The 24,970-nt window shown below is 48.8% G+C and overlaps 2 protein-coding genes across 18 annotated transcripts in view; one reads left to right on the top strand and one right to left on the bottom strand.

Annotated features, from left to right (window-relative positions):
- The window catches only part of TMED9 (transmembrane p24 trafficking protein 9), a 48,120-nt gene extending 26,763 nt beyond the window's left edge, over nt 1-21,357 (bottom strand). Inside the window, exons 1-3 of one of the 8 annotated variants that reach the window (XM_063642592.1) lie at nt 21,063-21,357; nt 10,781-10,889; nt 4,329-4,450 (exon numbers count right to left, since the gene is read on the bottom strand). The gene's annotated coding sequence lies outside the window, so the exon portion shown is untranslated. Of the gene's footprint in view, nt 1-4,328; nt 4,451-10,607; nt 10,890-21,062 lie in introns of all 8 variants that reach the window. The other 7 variants (XM_063642596.1, XM_063642594.1, XM_063642595.1 and 4 more) reach the window with 7 other exon arrangements.
- Nucleotides 21,358-21,423: 66 nt separating this feature from the next.
- Nucleotides 21,424-24,970, top strand: part of FAM193B (family with sequence similarity 193 member B) — a 35,325-nt gene continuing 31,778 nt past the window's right edge. For 3 of the 10 annotated variants that reach the window (XM_063642573.1, XM_055285175.2, XM_055285173.2), the window contains exon 1: nt 21,424-21,728. In XM_063642573.1, the coding sequence (XP_063498643.1) occupies nt 21,519-21,728 (210 nt within the window). In that variant the 5' untranslated portion in view covers nt 21,424-21,518. Of the gene's footprint in view, nt 21,729-22,341; nt 22,808-24,970 lie in introns of those variants that run through there. The other 7 variants (XM_063642577.1, XM_063642575.1, XM_055285174.2 and 4 more) reach the window with 6 other exon arrangements.

Here is a 24,970-nt window from a genome sequence, read left to right as displayed (position 1 = left end):
AAGGCTCAAGCGATTCTCATGCCTCAGCCTCCCAAGTAGCTGGAAAAATAGGCATGAACCACCATGCCTGGCTAATTTTTGTATTTCTTTTTTTTTTTTTTTTTTTTTTTTTGAGACGGAGTCTTGCTCTGTCGCCCAGGCTGGAGGGCAGTGGCGCAATCTCGGCTCACTGCAAGCTCCGCCTCCCGGGTTCACGCCATTCTCCTGCCTCAGCCTCTCCAAGCAGCTGGGACTACAGGCGCCCGCCACCACGCCTGGCTAATTTTTTGTATTTTCAGTAGAGACGGGGTTTCACCATGGTCTCAATCTCCTGACCTCGTGATCCGCCCGCCTCGGCCTCCCAAAGTGCTGGGATTACAAGCTTGAGCCACAGCACCCGGCCTTAATTTTTGTATTTCTTGTAGAGATGGGGTTTAGCCACATTGCCTAGGCTGGTATCAAACTCCTGGGCTCAAGTGATCTGCCGATCTCAGCCTCCCAGAGTGTTGGGATTACAAGCATGAGCCACTATTCCCAGCTGGATGGGGAAAACTAAGAACCTAAAGGGGATCAGAACATGCCACCCAAAATATGCCACTTTGACATATCAATTTTTTAAGCTAAAGGCAATTGAGACACAGCAGATGCAGGAAGAGCTCTTTGACCTCCCACTTTCTACCTAAAAGAAGGGCATAAATTTCCCAAGAGAAAGGTGCCCTTTTTTTTTTTTTTGAGACGAAGTCTCGCTCTGTCACCCAGGCCAGGCTGGAGTGCAGTGGTGCAATCTCGGCTCACTGCAAGCTCCACCTCCCGGGTTCACACCATTCTCCTGCCTCAGCCTCCTGAGTAGCTGGGACTACAGGCGCCCGCCACCACGCCTGGCTAATTTTTTGTATTTTTAGTAGAGACAGGGTTTCACCATGTTAGCCAGGATGGTCTTGATCTCCTGACCTCATGATCCGCCCGCCTCGGCCTCCCAGTGCTGGGATTACAGGCGTGAGCCACCACGCCCGGCCGAAAGGTGCCCTTCTAGTAACAGGAAGTGAATAACATTATAATCACTGGAGATGAGGAGTCAATGCTGAGATGAATCTGTACAAAGCAAGCCTTATTCAAATAGCCCTTATCAAGCTGAGCACAGCAGCTCAACCTGTAATCCCAGCACTTTGGGAGGCTGAGGTGGGTGGATTGCTTGAGGCCAGGAGTTTGAGACCAACCTGGGCAACGAGGCAAAACGCCATCTCTACAAAAAAATTAGCCAGGTGTGGTGGCATGCACCTGTAGTCCCAGGTACTCAGGAAGCTGAAGTGGAAGGATCACTTGAGCCCAGGAGGTCAAGGCTGTAGTGGGCCGTGATCACACCACTGCACTCCAGCCTGGATGGCAGAGTGAGACTCTGTCTCAAAAAATCATAATAATAGCCTTATTAGCTGGGCACAGTGGCACACATCTATAGTCCTAGCTACACAGAAGACAGAGGTGGGAGGATCACTTGAGTCTAGGAGTTCAAGACCAGCCTGAGCAACATAGAAAGACCCTGTCTCTTAAAAAGAAAAGAATTCATCTTTCATTAGCTTCCCCCATATATTCCTAGTCACTTTCCCACAATTTTTCAGTCCCAGCTCAACTCCCTTTTTTCTTCGTCTTGTCACATGTCCACAATTTGTCATTCATTGTTAAAATAGTTTATAAGCTGTTTCTTTGGGTCTCAATTTAATTTACTTTTCTTTTTAATTCAATCAGAAACAGGGTCTCACTATGTTGCCCAGGCTGGTCCCAAAGTCCTGGGCTCAAGTGATCTTCCTGCCTTGGCCTCCCAAAGTGCTGGGATTACAGGCGTGAGCCGCTGCACATGGCCTGGGTTTTCACTGTGCTGGGATTACAGGCGTGAGCCGCTGCACATGGCCTGGGTTTTCACTGTGCTGGGATTACAGGTGTGAGCCGCTGCACATGGCCTGGGTCTTCATTTCTTTTCTAGGAAGGTCTCCATGTACACATAAAAATTAAAATTTTAACATCAAAATTTGCATGCTTTTCCCCTGCTAATCTTCTTAGGTCAGTTCAATTCACAGAACCTAAGAGGGTAGAAGAAAAGTCTTTCCTCCCATATAAGCCTATTACCTCATGGGGCTGCCGTGCCAAGATCAGAATCTCCTCAAAACCTTCACATCTTCATTTCCTTGTAATCACCCTGGTTGTCCAGCATCAATTCTCCATGTCATAAAGGAATCTAGGGAAGCTCAGAGAGCGTCCCTGTTCTCAGTTTGAAGCTCCTTCCACTCCCCTATTTGGTTTCCATCCTTCACTGTTCACAGCCCCTCCCACTGTGGAGATGAGGGAGACCAGACTGCAAAAGCCACAGTGTGGGCAGAGACCCACATTAGGTTCTTGGGGCAAATTCCTCCCCTCGGGCTAGATGGTGGCTTTCCAAAATTCTCACATTCCCAAAACCTAGCATATCTTAGTCCATCCAGGCTGCTATAACAGAATACCATAGACTGCATGGCTTATAAAGAGCATACATTGGTCAGATGTGGTGGCTCACACCTGTAATCCCAGCACTTTCGGAGGCCAAGGCAGGTGGATCACCTGAGGTCAGGAGTTCAAGACCAGCCTGGCCAACACGGTGAAACCCTGTCTCTACTAAAAATACAAAAATTAGACAGGTGTGGTGGTGGGCACCTGTAATCCCAGCTACATGGGAGGCTGAGGCAGGAGAATCGCTTGAACCTGGGAGGCAGAGGTTGCAGTGAGCTGAGATCACGCCACTGCACTCTAGCCTGGGTGACAGAGTGAGACTCTGCCTCAAACAAACAAACAAAAAATACATTGATTTCTCACGGTTCTGGAGGCTAGGAAGTTCAAAATCAATGTGCTGACAAACTTGTCGTCAACTGAGAGCCCACTTCCTGGTTCAAAGACAGCCTTCTTTTTTTTTTTTTTTTTTTAATGTTTTTGTTTTTGGAGAGACAGTCTTGCTCTGTCACCTGGCCTGGTCTCAGACTCCTGGGCTCAAGTGACCCATCTGCCTCAGTGATTACAGGTGTGAGCCACCACACCCCAGGCTTTTTCTTTTTACTTCTTTTTCCTACAACCTCACATGGTAGAAGGGGCAAGATGTCTGTCTCAGGCCTCTTTTCTAAGGGCACTAATCCCATTCATGAAGGCTCTGCCCGCATGACCTAATCACCTCTCAAAGGCATCATCTCGGGGCCAGGCCAGCTCAAGGTGTCCGGCGCTGCTGTTACCCTTTCCCACAGTCTCATCTTAACACTATCATATGTAAATAATTGTCCAATAAGTGAATTTTAATAAAAACCAACCCATCTGTTGTATGATTGCTTTTGTATGAGGTACCTAGAATAGCCAAATTCATAGAGACAGAAAGCGGAAGAGTGATTGCCAGGGGCTGGGGGGAGGAGGAATGGGGAGCTGGTGTCTAATGGGTACAGAGTATCCATTTGGGAAGATGAAAAAGTTCTGGAGATGGATGGTGGTGATGTTTGTGCAACGGTATGAATATACTTAATGTCAATGAACTGTGCACTTAAAAATAATCAACATGGTTAAATCTTTTTTTTTTTTTTTTTGAGACAGAGTCTCACTCTCGTTGCTCAGGCTGGAGTGCAATGGTGCGATCTCAGCTCACCACAACCTCCACCTCCCGGGTTCAAGTGATTCTCCTGCCTCAGCCTCCCGAGTAGCTGGGATTACAGGTGCCTACCACCACACCTGGCTAATTTTTTGTATTTTTAGTAGAGACGGGGTTTCACTATGTTGGCCAGGCTGGTCTGAAACTCCTGACCTCGTTATCCACCTGCCTTGGCTTCCCAAAGTGCTGGGATTACAGGCGTGAGCCACCATGCCCAGCCAAGATGGTAAATCTTAAGTATATTTTATCACAATTTAAGAAAAGGAAATATCTGCAAGAAGTACCACTGAGGCAACTACTAAAGTGCACCCCACTAATTTGATGTTTTTTATTCTTTTTTTACTTTTAAAACAATGAACAATTTTAAAACAAAGATCAATTTTAAAAGATACTATTGAAATTCAATAAAACAACTTCATGTATCAGTTAAAATGTGCACTTTCCCACTGTTTTGCATGCTAAATACAAATAAATGTGGTCACATACAGGATTACAGAAATGAAATAAATTCTGTTTCTTTGTCTTTAAAATCATCACACAGGCAAGGAGTGGTGGCTCCTGCCTCCAATCCCAGCACTTTGGAAGGCCGAGGCAGGAGGATTGCTTGAGCCCAGGAGTTCAAGTCCAGCCTGGGCAACAAAGAGAGACCCTGTCTCTACAAAAAATAAAAAAATTAGCCAAGCATGGTAATACACACCTGTAGTCTCAGCTACTCAGGAGGCTGAGGTGGGAGGATCGCTTGAGCCCAGGAGGTTGAGGCTGCAGTGAGCAGTGATCATGCCACTGCACTCCAGCCTGGGTAACAGAGTGAGACCCTGTCTTGAAAAATAAAAAATAAAAAAATTAACAAAAACATAATTTAAAAAGGAAAGATCATTATACTATCATTTTTTATTTTGAATCTTTAAACACAAGAATATAGGGCCTGGTGCGGTGGCTCACGCCTGTAATCCCAGTATTTTGGGAGGCCGAGGCGGGTGGATCATGAGGTCAGGAGATGGAGACCATCCTGGCTAACATGGTGAAACCCCGTCTCTACTAAATGTACAAAAAATTAGCCAGGCGTGATGGCGGGCACCTGCAGTCCCAGCTACTTGGGAGGCTGAGACAGGAGAATGGTGTGAACCCGGGAGATGGAGCTTGCAGTGAGCCAAGATCGCGCCACTGCACTCCAGCCTGGGCGACAGAGCAAGACTCCATCTCAAAAAAAAAAAAAAGAATATATACTGTCAGGGGGTTGGAACCACAACACAAACTGCCCTTGACTATAACTCAAACAATTCCAAACAGCTCCAATTTTACTTTTTTTTTTTTTTTTGAGATCGAGTCTCTCTCTGTTGTCCAGGCTGGAGTACAGTGGTGCAATCTGGGCTCACTGCAACCTCCACCTCTGGGTTCAAGCGATTCTCCTGCCTCAGCCTCCCAAGTAGCTGGAATTACAGGCCTGTGCCACCACGCCTGGCTAATTTTTGTATTTTTAGTAGACATGGGGTTTCACCATCTTACCCAGGCTGGTCTTGAACTCCTGACCTCGTGATCCACCTGCCTTGGACTCCCAAAATACTGGGATTACAAGTGTGAGCCATCACACCCGGTCATATATATTTTTTTGGGGGGGACAGAGTCTCGTGTCTCACTCTGTCACCCAGGCTGGAGTGCAGTAGCATGATCTCAGCTCACTGCAATCTCTGCCTTCCAGGTTCTAGCGATTCTTCTGCCTCAGCCTCCCAGGTAGCTGGGATTACAGGTGCCCACCACCACTCCCGGCTAATTTTGTATTTTTAGTAGAGATGGGGTTTCACCACGTCTCCCGCCTCAGCCTCCCAAAGTGCTGGGATTACAGGTGTGAGCCACCCTGCCCAGCCAATTTTATTCTTGAAATGAATGCTTCTCTGCTTTCATTTCAGAAAGCCATTGGGGGGAGTTGGGGAGGAGACAACTGTATGACTGGGAGTTCTCACAATTAATTTCCACATAGAACACAATGTTTATTAAAGGGTAAGTAAAAAAAAAAATGATTTGAAGCATATATGTATATTTTTAAAACTTATCAGCCAGGCATGGTGGCTCATGCCTATAATCCCAGCACTTTGGGAGGCCTAGGCGGGAGGATCACCTGAGCTCAGGAGTTCAAGACCAGACTGGCCAACACAGTGAAACCCCATCTCTACTAGAAACACAAAAATTAGCCCGGCATGGTGGTGTGTGCATGTAATCCCAGCTACTCGGGAGGCTTAGGCAGGAGAATTGCTTGAACCCAGGAGGCAGAGGTTGCAGTGAGCCAAGATCGTGCCACTGCACTCCAGCCTGGGCGACACAGTGAGACCTGGTCTCAGATAAAAAACAAACAAACAAACAAAAACTTATCAGTAACCCTAGCAATTGTTTATATTAATAACTTAGACCAACAGAAGCTGGTAAAATACTTCCCTGGGGAGTGTTTCATCAGTGACACTGCTTAGAATTACCAGCACTTGGTGATGATAAAAAGAATGCAGACCAATTTTGAGTCAGTGTTATTGTTTTTAAATTCTCTGCAGACACATCCCTGACTGCCTGTACGCTGCACAGAAGCCTCACTGCCTGTCCTTGGTCAGCTGCCACCATCTTTGCAGAGGAAAGAGCATGTGCAAAGGCCCTGAGGTGGGAGTATGGAGACCAAGGAAGGCAAGTGCCTAGGATACAGCGAGAAAGGGGAAAGGAAGAGCTCAGGAGAAGGAGAGCATCCGGTAAGGATTCTGCCTTTCACTCTAGGTGACATGCAGGTCTAGCTAACTCCAATTTTCACAGTCAGATGAATAATTGTCCAACAACTAATAATTGTCCAATAATGATAATATGATTGGCATGCTCCTGGGTGCATCTGAGTAGCTGGACAGACAGAGGACTTGCCCCTGGGAGATAAAGGTATCACTGATATACGGGATATCATTTGCCAGATGAGACAGTGAGAAAATGCCTCCTCCAAGATCCAGGCTCTCTGAAGAGCTATCTTATCTGTGAAAATCCTCAGCACTACAAGGTGCCCTCCAAGCAAGGATTTTTAGAGAGAGGTTGGCACTTTGTAAATAGCTGTGAAGATTTATCTGCAGAGGAAAAGGTAACCAGGTTAGTTTCTTCCCATCTCCCCAAGCAATGCCCCTCCTCTGGGACAGAAAATGAGGGAAGGCTTTGAAATGGGGGAAAGGAAGCCACTCCCAAACTTAAGGCTGCAAATGCGGTCCAGCCCAGCATCAGAGAACCTCTGGAGGCTGTCACAGGGAAGAACTGCTTTTCCTTTCAAGGAGACAGCCAGGGCAAGCCAGATCCTGGGCCCTACTACTGTTTTCTCCCTTCCCAGAGCCACTGACAGTGGCAGAAATGAAGAGGACAGAGCCCCAGCTTCCCAAGGGCACTCCAGTTGCACCAGAAAAGCACCCCCGCCACCCCACCCCGCTGCCCTGCTGGACCTCTGACCACACCATGGGGCCCCAGCAGCAAAAGCAGCCAGAGAAAAACAGAGTGCTTCTGGGGCTTCTCCAAGCTTTCCAGGGTTCTAGCCTGCAAAAGCCTCACCCAACTGGCCAGGCACCTGAGTTGCAGACAGTGCAGGGAGGTGAGGAAAAAAAGACATTCTTGGAATGGTAAATAGGGCTCCAGGCCAATTAATATGAACTTTTTTTTTTTTTTGAGACGGAGTCTGGCTCTGTCGCCCAGGCTGGAGTGCAGTGGCGCGATCTTGGCTCACTGCAAGCTCTGCCTCCCAGGTTCACGCCATTCTCCTGCCTCAGCCTTCCAAGTAGCTGGGACTACAGGCGCCCGCCACTGCACCCAGCTAATTTTTTGTATCTTTTGTAGAGATGGGGTTTCACCATGTTAGCCCAGATAGTCTCGATCTCCTGACCCTGTGACCCGCCCGCCTCGGCCTCCCAAAATGCTGAGAGTACAGGCATGAGTCACCGCGCCTGGCCTGATGTGCCTCTTTCTCCTGGCCCTGAAGATGTCCCTTACTTCCTTTGAAGCTGAACAATGCATCTACATTTTGTATCATGTTTTGTGTCTGGAGTGGAAGGACTCCTCTTCCCTTCTGTCTTGACTGGAGACAACCTCCTTTGGTAGCCAGCCTCCAAGCTGGCCTCGATGACTCATATTTCCTAGTGTTCATGCTCCTGTGTTGTCCCCCTTCACACTGAAGAGGGTAAGTCTGTGTAACCAGTAGAATGTGGAGAGGCCCACACAGTGAGGACAAGGGCCTCCCACCAGCAGCCTGACTGCACCCTCATGGGCATGGCTCCTCCAGCCCCATCGAGCCTGCAGATGGCTGCAGCCCCCAGTGACATCTTTCTTTTTTTATTTATTTATTTTTTTTTTTTTTTTGAGATGGAGTTTCTGCTCTGTCGCCCAGGCTGGAGTGCAGTGGTGCGATCTCGGCTCACTGCAACCTCTGTCTCCCGGGTTCATGCAATTCTTCTGCCTCAGCCTCCTGAGTAGCTGAGATCACAGGTACCCACCACCATATCCAGCTAATTTTTGTATTTTTAGTAGAGACAGGGTTTCGCCATGTTGGCTAGGCTGGTCTTAAACTCCTGACCTCAAGTGATCCACCCGCCTTGGCTTCCCAAAGTGCTGGAATTACAGGCATGAGCCACCGCACCCAACCTTCGAGTGACATCTTGCCCTCACCTTTCATGAGAGATGCTGAGTCAATTCAGCACCCAGCTAGGCCTCTCCCAAATTCCTGGCCCGAAGAAACTACATGAAATAATAAATGCTTATTTTTGTTTTAAGCCACACTAAGTTTTGGTGTAATTTGTTACTTACACACCTCTTCTCTCCAATTAAGTATCCTTCAAGAAACCACCCCCTCACCTTTATCCAGACCCCCTGTCATGGGCACTCTGGGTGTGAGATCCTATGCGGGCTCCCCATTCCCTGCAGATGCTCCTGGGGTGGGCTTCAAGCCCATTGGAGTTCATGTCCCTTGCAGACCATGAAAGCTCTTGTCTCCTGTCCCGACTCTAAGCCAAGAGATATCAGTGGGACCAGGAAGTGAGCGGGTTAGGTGACCAGCAGATTTCCCATCTGCACTCTGCCCTAATCAGAATGACTTCCTGCCGGACCACGCATTTTCAGATGTGTAGGTGAGACCCTTCTTCATGTCCAGTGATGAGGACTAATTGTTCCTATTTGGTTCGCCTATTTCAGTAGGAGCTCAGAAAAGGCTATGCAACAGAAGCACAGATGTGGAGAGCCATTTCAGAACGGAAACTACTGAAACCCTCGGTTCCATTATGACATCTATTAGAAAATTCACCCTGGGGCAGTGCATGGCAGAGTTGGGAGGTATAAATGTCTGGAGGCAGGGGGCCCTGAGATGAGGCTGTTATTGTCCAACAGAGCGGTGACGACTTCACTATCTTTCCATAATAAGTCATTTTGTTAGCTGACCTTTTATCTTTCTTTTTACTTTTTTTCTTTTTCTTTTTTTTTTTTTTTTTGGAGTCTTGCTCTTGTCGTCCAGGCTGGAGGGCAATGGCACGATTTCCGCTCACTGCAACCTCCACCTCCTGGGTTCAAGCAATTCTCCTGCCTCAGCCTCCCAAAATGCTGGGATTACAGCATGAGCCACCGCGCACAGCCTTGTTAGCTGACTTCTGACGGGCAGGCTGCATTAGTTATCGGAGGCACTGAGAACCACACACTGCATTTCTATTTTTTGAGAGGGAGTCTCATTCTGTTGCCCAGGCTGGAGTGCAGTGGTGGGATCTCGGCTCACTGTAACCTCTGCCTCCCAGGTTCAAGCCATTCTCCTGTCTCAGCCTCCTGAGTAGCTGGGATTACACGCATGAGCCATCGCGCCTGGCCACACACCACATTTCAAGATGCCCTGGACTTTAACTCTGTCTGTGCCAGGCTCTTGTTAGGGTGCTCTTGTTTTTGGACACGCTACTGTATGTGCCAGGCACTGTGCTAACGTCTCCATTTATATCTCACAATGCCATAGGACACTCTTTTTGTTTGTTTGTTTTTCAGACGGAGTCTCACTCTGTTGCCCAGGCAGGGGTGCAGTGAAGTAATCTTGGCTCACGGCACTCTCCACCTCCCAGGTTCAAGCCATTCTCCTGCCTTAGCCTCCCGGGTAGCTGGGCTTACAGGTGCACACCACCATACCCAGCTAATTTTTGCATTTTTAGTAGAGACAGGGTTTTACCATGTTGGCAAGGCTGGTCTCAAGCTCCTGGCCTCAAGTGATCCATTCACCTCGACCTCCCAAAGTGCTGGGATTATAGGTGTGAGCCACTGCACCCGGCCAAGACACTACTTTTATCCCTATTCTCTAGATGGTGAGACTGAGACCCAGAGAAACTGAGGACTTTCCTGGAGTCATGCAGCTAGCAAGTGGCAGAGCTTTTAACTTAACTCTGTCTGACTCCCAAGCGTTTCCACTGCAATGTACAGCTGAGTGAGTCCACAGATGGCTTCAAAGAAGGCACCCTTGACCTGGTCCTTGAAGGATCAGTACAAGTTTATCAGTCCTGGGAGGTGTAAGGGAGAGAATCCAGAGAGTTGAGCACATCAAAGTTGTAAGATGTGGCTAAAACACGGGGTTCAAGGTGGAGAGTGACAGGGAAAGACGCTGCTGTCAGGCAAAGTCCAGAAGGAAACACCAGGCCTGGGCTGAGCATGGTGGCTCACGCCTGTAATCCCAGCACTTCGGAAGGCCAGAGGCAGGCGGATCACTTGAGGTCAGGAGTTTGAGAGCAGCCTGGCAAACATGGCAAAACTTCATCTCTATTACAAATACAAAAATTAGCCGGGTATGGCGGCACACGCCTGTAGTCCCAGCTACTGAGGAGGCTGAGGCAGGAGAATTGCTTGAACCCAAGAGGCAGAGGTTGCGGTGAGCCAAGTTCCCGCCATTGCACTCCAGCCTGGGCGACAGAGCGAGACTCCGACTCAAAAAGAAAAAGACAAAGAAAAAATACATGGTACTTACTCTTCAGGCAGGGGGCCTCCTGAGTTGTTCTAAGCAGGGGTGACAGGGCCAGACTTAGTGTTTCAAGACAGCACTGGGGGCAGCATCAAGACTGGTTTGGACGATGGTTCTCCACAGTACTGTGTTTGAGAATCACCTGGGGGCTTGTAAAAAAAAAAACACATGACACCCACCTCAAAGTATCTGATTCAGTGGGGCTGGAGAGTGGCCCACGGATCTGCATGTCAGTCAATTTTCCAAGTGTTTCTGACACAAGTGGTCACTTGAGGCAACACCAGTAATCTAGAAGGGAGAAGAAGCAAGGAGATTAGTTACCAAGCTGCTGCCAGAAGTAAGTGATGAGTCTTGAACTTGAACAGTGGCAAGGAAAATGGAAACAGCAGGATAATGTTTGTCTAATGTTGCCATTCATTTTTCTTTTTCTCTCTTAATTCACATCTGCCCTGCCACCCCTGCTCTCAAATAGCTAGTCCATTCTGTGCTCATTGCACCTCAGGGGCAGGACATGACGGTGCAGAAAACAGAAACAAGAGTTCTGGTTATGATGCACTGGACTTGTTTCAACACAGGTGTGGGGAGAGAAGGTAGAGGTACAGATGAATCAAATAGGCCATGTATGCCAGGCGCGGTGGCTCACACCTATAATCCCAGCACTTTGGGAGGCCGAGACGGATGGATCACCTGAGGTCAGGAGTTCAAGACCAGCCTGGCCAACATGGTGAAACCCCGTCTCTACTAAAAATACAAAAATTAGCTGGCCATGGTGGCAGGTGCCTATAGTCCCAGCTACTCGGGAGGATGAGGCAGGAGAATCACTTGAACCTGGGAGGCAGAGGTTGCAGTGAGCTGAGATCATGCCACTGCACTCCAGCCTGGGAGACAGAGCGAGACTTTGTCTCAAAAAAAAAAAAAAAAATAGGCCATGTGCGAGATAAGATGGTGCATCCCTGTAGTCCCAGCTACGCAGGAGCCTGAGAAGTGAGGATTGCTTGGACCCGGGAATATAAGTCCATCCTGGGTGACAGAGCAAGATCTCTCCTCTTTAAAAAATGGCCGACCAGGCACGATGGCTCACGCCTGTAATCCCAGCACTTTGGGAGGCCGAGGCGGGTGGATCACGAGGTCAGGAGATCGAGACCAGCCTGGCTAACATAGTGAAACCCCATCTCTACTGAAAATACAAAAAATTAGCCAGGCATGGTGGCACGTGCCTGTAGTCCCAGCTACTCGGGAGGCTGAGGCAGGAGAATAGCGTGAACCCGGGAGGCAGAGCTTGCAGTGAGCTGAGATCGTGCCACTGCACTCCAGCCTGGGCAACGGAGTGAGACTCCATCTCAAAAAAAAAAAAAAAGTGGCCATGAGTTGATAACTGCTGAAGCTGACTGATGGTTGCATGGGGACATGAGGATTTATTACGGAATTCTGTCTATATTTGTCTATGTTTTAAAGGTCTGTAATAAAAATATCTTTAAAAATATTTCTGGATTTGGTTTCAAAAGGACTTAGAGAAAAGAAGTCTCAAACATAGCTGAAAAGTTCCAAGAAACATCAAGAGCAAGAGGAGGGAGAGGAAGGATTAGGAGAGATGCCTATTCCTCACTCTTTCCAGGTGGTAGGGCCCCACAGGCCTGCTACTTCTGCACCGTAGGGAGAGAATGAGTCCTCTGATCAGTGCGTCTGGAGAGTCAGGTCCATGATCTGCTCTGTTCTGCCCTTCTTCCTCTTGGGATCTCCCTGCCTGCAATGGGTCCACACCCACTGCCCCTACAGGGATTCTAAGAGGGAGGCCTACCCAGTCCAGTACTGCCATGGCTCAGGGGCTGCGGAGGGTGTCAGCCTAACCTGGGGGCTCAGTCATCAGCCCACACCGAGCAACATACTCTGACCTGGGGCATGACTTAGTTGGTAATAAGGTTGATATTGCGACTCCATCTGCCTTTCCTTTGCTTCATTTCCCAGTGTGTTTAGAACCCTGGTCAGGGAGACAGGGCCATCTCTTGAGGGTCTTCCAGAGACCCCAAAACAGAGGTTTCTGGAGTCTAGAGAAAAGGAAGGAAGGAAGTGAAGAAGAGAATGGAGGGAAGTGACAAGAGCATCTGAGGCGCCCAAAGAGGGGGCACAAAATCCAAGAGCAGAGGGAACTTATCCCAGAAAGCAGCAACAGTCAGCATGGTAACACCAATGAGGTGTGTCTAGGAGAAGACCTTAGATAGCCTCACCCAGATTCCCACAGGCAAGGATGGCTGGAGGAGGAAAGCCAGCTGTGGGGAAGAATGAGCCAGGTCTCAGCACCAACCAGTGGGGACCAATGACCTCTCCATGAACGCCTGTGGAGACAGATGACACTAAGAACTAGATTCCCCCAACACACACACTCATAAGGCTCTGAGCCCTTATGCACAGCCTCAGGGAACCCTAAATTAGCTGAGATTAAATTTCTGTCACTCCAGCGGAGTGCAAAGTGGAAATTAGGTGGAGTTATAGAAAACTTTATATTTCTTGCGCATGTGGGTTTATGAACAGAGATTCATCCCAGCCGGAGTCAATATTTTGGAAGCAGAATCAACAAGACTCAGAGGTCAGATGATGATGGAGTGGTGAACAACAGGAAGTCTCTCCTCCCTTATTTGGGAGGTTTGTTTCCTAAACACCCCAGGCAAATTCAGGTTCTTCAACACTGTCTGTGATGTTTTATTCCTTCCCCTGGTGGTGTTCCCTCATAGGGCCTTTAGTATAGGTTTAATTGTTCTTGCCCAGTTAAGTAATGATCAGGAGTAATTACCATTTACTTTAATAATGCAATCTACTTTACTAGCAATTTACTATTCATAGAAAAAGAGTATCTGGGCCGGGCGTGGTGGCTCACACCTGCAATCCCAGCACTTTGGGAGGCCGAGGAGGGCGGATCACGAGGTCAGGAGATCAAGACCACGGTGAAACCCCGTCTCTACTAAAAATACAAAAAAATTAGCCGGGCGTGGTGGCGGGCGTCTGTAGTCCCAGCTACTCGGAGAGGCTGAGGCAGGAGAATGGTGTGAACCCGGGAGGCGGAGCTTGCAGTGAGCCGAGATTGCGCCACTGCACCCCAGCCTGGGCGACAGAGCGAGACTCTGTCTCAAAAAAAAGAAAAAGAGTATCTGTTAAAAATATACCATTAAAACTTTTAATAATTGTTACTATAACATTTAGGCCTGGAAAAGATCAAGGCAAAGTCCAGCATGCTTCACCTCCCCAGAGGGCCTTACCTGGATTTCCCTATTTCCTTCTTCCTCTGTCCCAGCTCCATCACCCTAGAGGAAGGTCCAATCTCACCCTGGGGTTCAAGATCCCTCATACCCGACCCCATCTCTCACCCTCTGCAATCATATTTCCTCTCCTCTAAACTCCTTTTGCCCAAAGGTGCAAGCCCATTCTCAAGGTTAGAAGGAGGAGGACTGAGGAAGAGGGGATCAGAGTTGGTTTCCTCCCTCAAAAAGTGCTAAGAAATCCTCGGTCTGGCTGAGGTCCAACTCCAGAACTCAAGGAGAGGAAGGGGCTTGGATCTGCTTTCCTCTGGGATGAGGGGGATTGGACAGATGATGCTCAGTGACTTCCCTGAGGCTGGCTGAAGCACACACCTGTGAGACTCATCAGCACCGAACATTACCTGTGCCGATGGGAAACAATGCTGAGATGGTAATCTAGTTCACATTGCCCTTGCAATTTCCCCTTCCTTCCTCTCCACGTGAGCAACTAGGGATTCCATGCCTGTTGCCTTGGGAGGGGAGACTAAGTCACAGGGTGGAAAGGAGGAGGCCTTGCAAACCATCCTGGATTTGGGGTTCCAAAAGCCCAAGCACTTAGTGGCTTTCAAAACTTTTACTTGCAGTGGCGTGGTGGTTCATACCTGTAATCCCAGCACTTTGGGAGGCCAAGGTGTGTGGGGTCCAGCCCCACAGGGTAGGTGGGTTTTTCTCCCCGTGTGCAGAGACGAGAGATTGTAGAAAGAAAGACACAAGACAAAGAGATAAAAGAAAAGACAGCTGAGCCCGGCAGACCACTACCACCAAGACACAGAGACCAGTAGTGGCCCCGAATGCCTGGCTGCACTGTTATTTATTGGATACAAAGCAAAAAGGGCAGGGTAAAGAGTGTGAGTCATCTCCAATGATTGATAAGGTCACGTGAGTCACGTGTCCACTGGACAGCGGCCCCCTCCCTGTTTGGCAGCCAAGGCGGGGGGTGGGGAGAGAGAGAGAGAGAGAGAGGACAGCTTACACCATTATTTCTGCATATCAGAGACTTTTAGTACTTTCACTAATTTTGCTACCGTTATCTAAAAGGCAGAGCCAGGTGTATAGGATGGAACATGAAGGCTGACTAGGAGTGTGACCATTGAAGCACAGCATCACAGGGAGACGGTCAGGCCTCCGGATAACTGCAGGCTGGCCTGACTGATGTCAGGCCCTCCACAAGAGGTGGAGGAGTAGAGTCTTCTCTAAACTCCCCCAGGGAAAGGGAGACTCCCTTTCCTGGTCTGCTAAGTAGCGGGTGTTTTTCCTTGGCACTGACGCTACTGCTAGACCACAGTCCACTTGGCAACGGGCGTCTTCCCAGACGCTGGCGTTACGGCTAGACCAAGGAGCCCTCTGGTGGCCCTGTCCAGGCATAACAGAAGTCTCCCACTCTTGTCTTCCGGTCACTTCTCACTATATCCCTTCAGCTCCTATCTCTGTATGGCCTGGTTTTTCCTAGGTTATGATTGTACAGCAAGGATTATTATAATACTGGAATACAAAGTAATTGCTACAAACTAATGATTAATGATATTCATATATAATCATGTCTATGATTTAGATCTAGTATAACTCTTATTGTTTTATATATTTTATTATACTGGAACAGCTCGTGCCCTTGGTCTCTTGCCTTGGCACCTGGGTGGCTTGCCGCCCACAAAAGTGGGTGGATCACTTGAGGTCAGGAGTTCAAGACCAGCCTGGCCAACATGGTGAAACTCTGTCTCTACTAAACATACAAAAATTAGCCGGGTGTGGTAGCACGCACTTGCAATCCCAGCTACTTGGGAGGCTGAGGCAGGAGACTCACTTGAACCCAGGAGGCGGAGGTTGCAGTGAGCAGAGATTGTGCCACTGCGCTCTAGCCTGGGGGACAGAGCAAGACTCTGTCTCAAAAAAAACAAACAAACAAACAAAAAAAACTTATACTTGTATGTCCCCTAAAAGCAGTTAAAAACTATACAATTTATGTAGCTCGTCCTGTGGCCTGCAACATAAATTATAGTGCCCAGTGCAAAATGAAAATGTGGGCCCCTTGTTCAAACATTAAGAATTTCAAGGCTGGGAGCAGTGGCTCACGCCTGTAATTCCAGCACTTTGGGAGGCCGAGGCGGGTGGATCACGAGGTCAGGAGATCCAGACCATCCTGGCTAACAGGGTGAAACCCCGTCTCTACTAAAAATACAAAAAATTAGCCGGGCGTGGTGGTGGGCGCCTGCAGTCCCAGCTACTCGGGGGGCTGAGGCAGGAGAATGGTGTGAACCCGGGAGGTGGAGCTTTCAGTGAGCCGAGATTGCGCCACTGCACTGCAGCCTGGGTGACACAGCGAGAGTCCGTCTCCAAAAATAAATAAATAAATAATAAAGAATTTCAAGAAAGTGACAGCAGAGCATTAAGCCAGGCGTGACACACATAGCGCTTCTGAGTGTGGGGCCCTATGTGGTGGCACAGGTTATGTATCCATGAAGCCAATCCTGTTCTCAAATGTTAACATGTAAAAAATATATGTTTAAACAGTTGCACGTGATATAATTAATTATATTGTGCATTGTATACTTGTTTTAAATATATTTTATTTTCATTATTTTTATTTTTTTAAGAGATTTTTATTTTTTAAGGCGTCTTGCTTTGTCACTCAGGCTAGAGTGCAGTAGCATCTTCTTACCTCACTGGAGCTTCGAACTCTTGGGCTCAAGGGATCCTCATGCCTCAGCCTCCCTAGTAGCTAGGACTACAGGTGAGTACTATCATGCCCAGCTAAATTTTTAATTTTTTGTAGAGATGGAGGGTCTCACTATGTTGATTGGGCTGGTCTCAAACTCCTGGCCTCAAGTGATCCTTCTAGCTTGGCTTCCCAAAGTGCTGAGAGTACAGGCATGAGCCACTGCACCCAGCCTTTATTTATTTCTTACAGATACAGGGTCTTGCTCTATCACCCAGATTGGACTGCAGTGGCAGTGATCACAGCTCACTACAGCTTTGAATTCCTGGGCTCAAGCAAGCCTCCCAGCTCAGCCTCCTAAGTAGCTGGGACTACAGACACATACCACCATGCCAGCTTTTTTTTCCTTTCTTTCTTTTTTGGAGAGACAGGGTCTTGCTTTGTTGCTCAGGCTGGTCTCAAACTCCTGGCTTTAAGTGGTCCTCCCACAGTGTTGAGGGTACAGGCATGAGCCACTGCGCCCAGCCTGTACTGGGCTTTAAATATATTTTCTTCCAGTTCTCAGAGCAGCATAATAAGCTAATTTAATGCATGAGAAATGTTTCTTATGACTGCTCATCAGCACTGAATGGATACAAAATGTGATACTTCCATACAATGGAATACTACTCTGCAGTATAAAGGAATGAGCTATCTAAACACACTATAATATGGATGAATCAAAATAATTATGCTGCAGGAAAGATGCCTGGCAAAGCAGAATACATACTGTATGAAAATGCAAAATATTCTGTAGAAACAGAAGGCAGATCAGTGCTTCCTGGGGAGAGAGGAAGAAGTAGGAGGGAAGGATTATCCTCTAGGGGAACCATACAGTGGAATTCTCCCCAATGGTGTGTGAGTAAAAGTGATGTATATTCATTGCTGGGTACAGCTCATAGAAATGTCCCATGCAACCCTCACTCTATTGCCTTTCCCATCCTCTGGATGAATGAAGAGGACTTTGAGAGCTGAGGTGAAGGCAGAGCCACAAGATCCAAGGAGACTGGATCCCTGAGTGACTACAAAGTCCCCTTCAACAGGCATTGGCCTGCAACATGAGGAAGACGAGATCTAAGGTATTAAAACTCTTGCTATGTGAGGTTGGTTTGTTACAGCAGCTAACCAGCCCTAATACATAGTCCAAAGTAATCACCCTGCTAGAAGAGAGCTGGGTGTGTCCCTCAGAGTAAGGTTCCACATAGGGGCTCTGGCTGGTTCCTGAAAATTGGACTCAGCACTGAGAGTAGATAGGTCAGCCAGCCTTGGGGACGAGGTAGTCCAAATTGCTGAGCCAGTTTTCTCATGGAGCCATTGAATAAGTTCTTAAATAGCTGGGAAAAGACAGTCTGACAGCCACAGAAGGGGCCATACTGCCCATCGGGCTTTTAAGAGGTTCTTTTGATGAATGTTCATCTGGGACACAAATAGCCTTATGTTCTGAAGCCATTCTGGGCAATCGTTCCACATCTGTCATCCTCAGAACTTCCTGTCACTAAGCCTGCAGTCTTTTATTTCCCCAAGTCCCTCAACAACAGAGTAAATCATGATCCAATGGCCAGGAATTGATGTGTCTTTATTTCAGGGTCTTCGCATGGATTTCCCTTTTCTATGCCCTTGGGCCCTGTCTGAGGAAGACTAGAACACTCTAGCAATTTACTTCTGGCTGGAGCCAGCACACCATGCAGAGCCATCTGCAAACTGGGCTTTGGATTTTTCTTCCTTAGTCAACTCATCATTAAACCGCTCATGAAACCATTGATCCAGGTTGAGGGATGGAATGGAGAAGAGGGTCGCAGGAGAGGAATGTAAGTAACTTGCTCTGGCAACCTACTTGTGCTTTAGGACTTGCGTGGACCCAACCCACACATGTCACTTCCTCTTGATGACAGGGTGTTGCTGAGCACCCCTGATTTTATGGCTGAGTAGATCAGATAACACTCAGTTCAGGTCATGTGGTCACCTGGTATGCCAGGATCAGGCATCCAATTTCACCAGACCCCTGAAACAAGCCAGGAGCTATTTCTAAAATGGAGTATAACTATTTGCTGAAGGAAAGCATAATTTTGCTCCAAAATCCAATGCTTGAGTGTTAAGACCAAAGCCAGAACTATTTACTCTGCAGCCTGGTCCAGTAAGAAAAGTTTCTCTTTTTGTAAGATCCTGCCTTAAAGTTGGCAGCTTTCAAGTGACCCAGTAACTGGTCAAAATAACGTACCTAAATACAGGCCGGGCGCGGTGGCTCACGCCTGTAATCCCAACACTTTGAGAGGCTGAGGCGGGAGATTCAGGAGGTCAGGAGTTCGAGACAAACCTGACCAACACGGTGAAACCCCGTCTCTACTAAAAATACAAAAATTAGCTGAGCATGGTGGTGCGTGCCTGTAATCCCAGCTACTCCGGAGGCCAGCAGGAGAATTGCTCGAACCTGGGAGGCAGAGTTTGCAGTGAGCCGAGATCCCGCCACTGCACTCCAGCCTGGGCGGCAGAGATTCCATCTCAAAAAAAAAAAAAAAATAATAATAATGTATCTAAATACATCTATGTTACCTACCAAGTCTAAGGAAGCCCCAGCCCAAGTATTGCACCTCTTCCTTAGTAGGGAGTGTGATCTACAGCAGCTTTTCCTTCACTTTGTAGGAAATATCTCAACATATCCCAGACTCCTAGATGGCTTACTGAGAGGCCCCTATATATTTGTGAGATTTATTATCCATCCTCTGGCACACACATCATGCCTTATCAAATCATCCAGGATATCTGTTATTCCCTTTTCTTAAGGTCCATCAAGATGATGTCATCAGTGCCTCGGTAGATTAGCCTGATATCCATTAGAATGGAGATTTAGTAAAAAGTCCCTGTAAACTGGCAGGGTGCAGTAGCTCCCCTTGTAATCCTAGCACTTTGGGAGGCCGAGGCAGGTGCATCACCTGAGGTCAAGAATTCGAGACCAGCATGGGCAATATGGCGAAACCCAGTCTCTACTAAAAATACAAAAAAATTAGGGGGCGCGGTAGCATGCGCCTCTAATTCCAGCTAATCTGGAGGCTGAGTCACAAGAATCCCTTGTACCCAGGAGGCAGAGGTTGCAGTGAGCTGAAATTGTGCCACTGCACTCCAGCCTGGGAGATAGAGTGATACTGTTATTAAAAAAAAAAAAAAAAAAAAAAACCTGTAAACTAAGTGGCTGGGTCCAGAGCGTGACATACCCTGAAGCAAGACAGTGAGGGTTTACTGCTGCCCCTGCCAGATCAATCCAAGGGACTCCTGGTGTTTGGTACAGAAGAATAACCATTGGCCAGACCTTTTGTTGCCTATCAGAGACCAACAACTGTGCTGATCTGTCCCAAGAAGGACCACATCTGGAAGAGTGCCTGCAGTTGGGGTTCTTACCAGAATAAGTAAGTTTATCATAATGCTCTGTTGTTCTTCAAGGCCGTCTCTCTTCTATTCTGGCCAAACTGAAGAGGTAATGGTGATGTGATGGGACTCACCCTGCGTCTTTCAAATCTTTGATAGTGGCATTAATCCCTGGGTGAGATAAGGTACTATTTTTGATTTATTTTCTTGGTAGTTAAGGAGAGCTCCAGGGCCTTCCATGTAGCTCTTCCTTTCAAAATAGCCCTTGCCCCATGGGTTAGGCAGCCAATGTCAGGATTCTGCCCCTGTTGATACCAATAGCAACTCTGCATATAACCACAATTTCAGAGTACATAGCCCAGGCATGAGACAGAATTCACTCAAAACTTTTTTTTTTAATCTGTGCCATGTGCATGTATTATACAGTATATTCATAAAAAGAAAAGAGGGGGGGATTCCTTTTTTTATTTTTTTGAGACAGAGTCTTGCTCTGTCGCCCAGGCTGGAGTGCAGTGGCGCAATCTCAGCTCACTGCAAGCTCCGCCTCCAGGGTTCACGCCATTCTCCTGCCTCAGCCTCTCCGAGTAGCTGGGACTACAGGCGCCCGCCACCACGCCCGGCTAATTTTTTGTATTTTTTTTTTTTTTTTAGTAGAGAGGGGGTTTCACCGTGGTCTTGATCTCCTGACCTCGTGATCCGCCCGCCTCGGCCTCCCAAAGTGCTGGGATTACAAGCGTGAGCCACCGCGCCCGGCCGGGAATTCCATTTTTAACAATTAAATACATAATTATTAAGTTTTTAAAATTCTCCTTTGTGTACCACTCCAAAATCCTCTCCTGCAAATACTATTTTTTTAGAAACACCTAGTCATCTCATCGTTATCACACCGGTTGTAACTATGTACCTACGTGTCTACCTTCTCCATCAGACTCGGGAACAAGGAGTCGGGTCTGAGTCCCACTGTCCCAAGCACAGAACGCTGGACTCCCAGTAGACCATATGTTGCAAATAAAGACCTTCCTCCCTTTCAACTCAGGCCGTCCACGAGCCCAGGAGTTCCAACAAAAATGATGTACAGCAACCTTTTGCAGGCCTTTATGTTGCCTCAATATTTCTCACCTGCAAAATGGGAATGATCCGTGCCCGCCTCGCTGTGCTGTCGGAAGGAGTCAGACGATGGGTGTGAAAGTATTGTAACACTATAGAAATTAATTCACTCATCCATTTAACAGGCAATTATTAAGTGCTAGGGTGGTGCAGCGCGATTACCGCCGCGTTACACGCGTTCCTCCAGCAGGTTGCATCCTTCCCGTCCCGCGTAGCGGGGAAGGGCATCTCCTCACCAAGTTTTTCTCCCACGGAACTCCGGGTGGTGACCTTATTCAAAATGGCGCAGGCGGCCTCGGGGGCTAGTGCGGCGGCGCGGACTCCGCGTGCCCTCTGACCTGTTGGCAGCAGGCAGAGGGGGGAACCGGGCGCCGCCATATTGGCTGTTGTCCTGTGAGGGGAGCGGTAGCGGCGGCGGCGGCGGCGGCGGCGCGGCGTGTGGAGCGAGGGAGCGGCGCGAGCGGCGGCATGACTCGGAGGCGGAGCAGGCCGAGCGGCGGTGCGGGCAGGCGCGAGCGGGCTCGGGCCGCGGGGCCGCAGAAGCCCCAGGCGCCCGAGCCCCCGCCGCCGCCAAGCCTGGAGGCGGGAGCGGGTGCAGGCCCCTCGGAGGTGCCAGCGGAGCCCGACCATGACGGCCCCAGGGAGGATGACGAACCCAGCCTGGTGCACGGCCCGCAGGTAGGAGCGAGCGAGGAGACTTCGGCGGCTCGGGCGCTTTCACCTTCCCCGAGCGGGAGCGGGAGTGGGGCGGGGTTGGGGATGGGCCATCCTGCCGCGGCTGAGGCAGCAGCCTTCCCCCGGGTCCGGCGCCGAAGCTTTCTCCCCCGGGGCGGGAATGGAGGCTGGACCCCTCTCCCCAAAGCCGAGGCTCGGTCCGCGCTCCTGCGACTAGGCTGAAGCTGCTCCCCTCTCCCCGCCGCCTCCGGGCGTTCTGGCCGTACACCCACACTGGGACTGGGACTCGGCTGTGATCCCGAGGCCGCAGCTCCGCTCTCGGCCCGCCACCAACTGCGGGCCCACCTGCTCCCTCAGCCACAGGCCATCTCGGGGCTCTGGGACTGGACGGCTGCAGCCTCTTCCCTCTGCCCCCGGGAACGGCTGCACTCCGTCCCCTGCACCGCCTGCAGCCGCAGCCCCCTCAGCAGCTGTGTCTCCTGGCGCCTCCTCGCCATACCCAGCAGAGCAGTTGGAGCAGACAGCCAGGCTGCCCGGAAGAGTTTTTGGTGGGGTTTCTGCACTGAGGTGGAAACCCAGCAGAACCTGCCCTTTCTTCCCTCCCCTGCCCCGCAAGACAGCCCACCCCGACCTTGAGATCCCGGGTTTGGAGAATCCTGCTGAGAGTGAACAGTAGGAGGATTCCCCAAAGCTTCCAGCTTGCCACCTGGAAGAAGGTCACTTTCTTTTGAGCAAAGGAGATAATGGGAGGTACCCTGCCAATGTTCACTGAGAGGCGGGGGTGACATGGGCCACGGTTGCTCTGGGAGGGTTGTGGCACTCGGGGCTGGGTGGCGGCTCTCCCTAAGCTTGCTCTGACAAAAGAGTTTTGAGTTGGTCTTTTGGCTGAGCCTGCCCAGGAAGGCAGGCTCCTGCAGGAGTCTTGGAGGGTCGGATGCGGCGCCGGATGAGGATGAGGCGTGGCGGAAGATGCGTTTGGCTCTGCAGACACTGCATCGGGCAGCAGGGGACTCTGGGAGGCTGGTGCAGCCAGAAGGCATGGCTCTTGACAGCCTTCTAGTAGAATCTCTGGAATTGTGCATGTGAGTGGGGTTGCCGTTTGGGGTACCTTCCCACAAAGCCTCCCCTGACCTCCCCAGTTGCGTCAGGTGCCCTCTCTGTGCCCACAGCCCTCTGTGCCTCCCTCTGGTAGCACTCCCCTTTCTGTGATGAAACATTCTGTTGATATGTCTGTTGCCTGCCCTGGACTGTGAACTCCACAGGGGCACAGGCGATGCCATCTTTCTCTGATCTTCCACGCCTCGCCCAGGGCCTTGCTAACACAGAATAAAAATAACTAGGTGAATGAGAGAGAAAATGAATCGGTCCAGAACCCGTGCTTATTGTAACCCAGTTTTCATGCTGATTTCCTTTGTGTCTCAGATCACAATAAGGTTTTTAATTAATGAAAATGTCACCACTTATTGAGTGTCAGAAGCTCCACCTTTATCCCCATCTCCTATCCTAGGCTGACACTGCTTCCGTAGGAGACTCCCCAGGTTGGACCCCCAACCCCTACTGGGTATAGTTTCCAACCCCGAAGCTGCTTCCTCCACCAGCCTACTCTGGGACCCTCGTGGGAGTGCTGTTATCCAAAAAGGGAGAGTGGGAGAAGGGAGAGCCAGAAAGCTGTTGTCTTCTCTTCTTCCCATTCAGCAGACCATAGAATACTTTAGGGTCTCTGCCACATAGAGATGCCAAAAAGCTTGGATGATGGCTCAACCATTCAGTTTTTATTGAGGACACAACTTTGCCAAGAGCTCTAAGCTTCATCAATTTCTTTGACATCTAGGTTCCTACCATGTTCTTCCCTACTCCACTGCTTGACCTGCTGATTCATTTATTTGTGCCAGGCACTTTACATGCCTTACTTCTAAGCTTCCCAGCTCCCCTGTATTTCTCTGCAGCATTTAGCACAAATATGATGAATTGACTATTAATGTGATTATTTGTTTTTATTTGTGAACTCTGCAAGTTCAGGAGCCATGTCAGTCACCATTGTACCCCTGTGCCTGGTGGTTAACAAATATTGATCAACAAACTGGAGGATATAAATATTATTACTCCATTTTTCAGATGAAGAAACAGAAACTCAGAGCAACTAAACGTTTGCCCAAATGACTCCAACTGTAGGTGTCAGACAAAAGAAAAGAAAAGGACTCTTAGGTACTTTGGGGGATTTTCAACAAGGCATTTTTTTTTAAAAACTATAGCCCCAAAGAAGGGAAACAAACTGGTAAATTCGGTTCTAGTTATGCCCCACTTTAACCGGGGGTGGGGTATGGAAGCAGGCTTTTGTGCCCTGGTGCAAAGCACCTAGTATAAGGGTAGGGTTCAGTCATTGCTCTGCCTATAAGCATGTCTTTGGTGAGGAACTCTGGCTCCCAGTGCCACTCATAACCCTGTCTTACATATACAGAGTGGATAAGGAAGGTGAAACTCAGTGTCATATACCAAACTGAATCCAAAGGTGGCAAATAAGACCACTTCCAGTCCACAGGCTTGTTGTAATGCCCCAGCTCACACATTGTTTTGTTTCTGTTTTTATTTTCATTTGAGCCAATATTTTAAAGATCAAAAAGTTTCCCACACATTTGGATTTGGGGCTCTTTATTAAACTAAAGATATGGTGATGCTGGGTCCACTTTTCCATAAGGCAGTAATCAGTTGTCTCTGAGTAGCATTTGGCCCTTTTAGACAGCATGTGCTCCTTAGGCCTCTTCCGGTTCTTTCCAGGCCCCTTCACTCATTGGTATAACCTGTACACATTTAAAACAGGACCTTGAGTTTAACTGGGATCCCAAACGGCTTAACTTTCAATTGTTTCAGGCCACTAAACCACATTGATCTGTTTCCTAACAACCCAAATCCTCATTTATAGCACAAGAAGGCTGAAACAGTTACTACCTTATTAGCAAAGGAAAAACAAACAAACAAAAAAACAAAGAACTGAAAAAGCAATTGTAGGAGGCAGTGGGGAATAGTGTTTAGAGACTTGGATTGAATTCCCAGCTTAGCCTCCTAGCTTTGTGACTCCACAAGTTGCTTCTCTCTGACCCCATCAAAAACTTCACAAGAGGCCTTGGGTGGCTCACGCCTGTAATCCTGGCACTTTGGGAGGCTAAGGCAGGAGGATCTCTTGAGGCCAGAAGCTTGCGCCAGCATTGGTGACATAGTGAGATCTCTGGTTCTATAAAAAAAAAAAT

This window comes from Symphalangus syndactylus, chromosome 7 (assembly GCF_028878055.3).
Source record: "Symphalangus syndactylus isolate Jambi chromosome 7, NHGRI_mSymSyn1-v2.1_pri, whole genome shotgun sequence".
Lineage (NCBI taxonomy): Eukaryota > Metazoa > Chordata > Mammalia > Primates > Hylobatidae > Symphalangus > Symphalangus syndactylus.
Note: the sequence above shows the minus strand (reverse complement) of the source record. Positions and strands in the feature narration are given on the sequence as shown.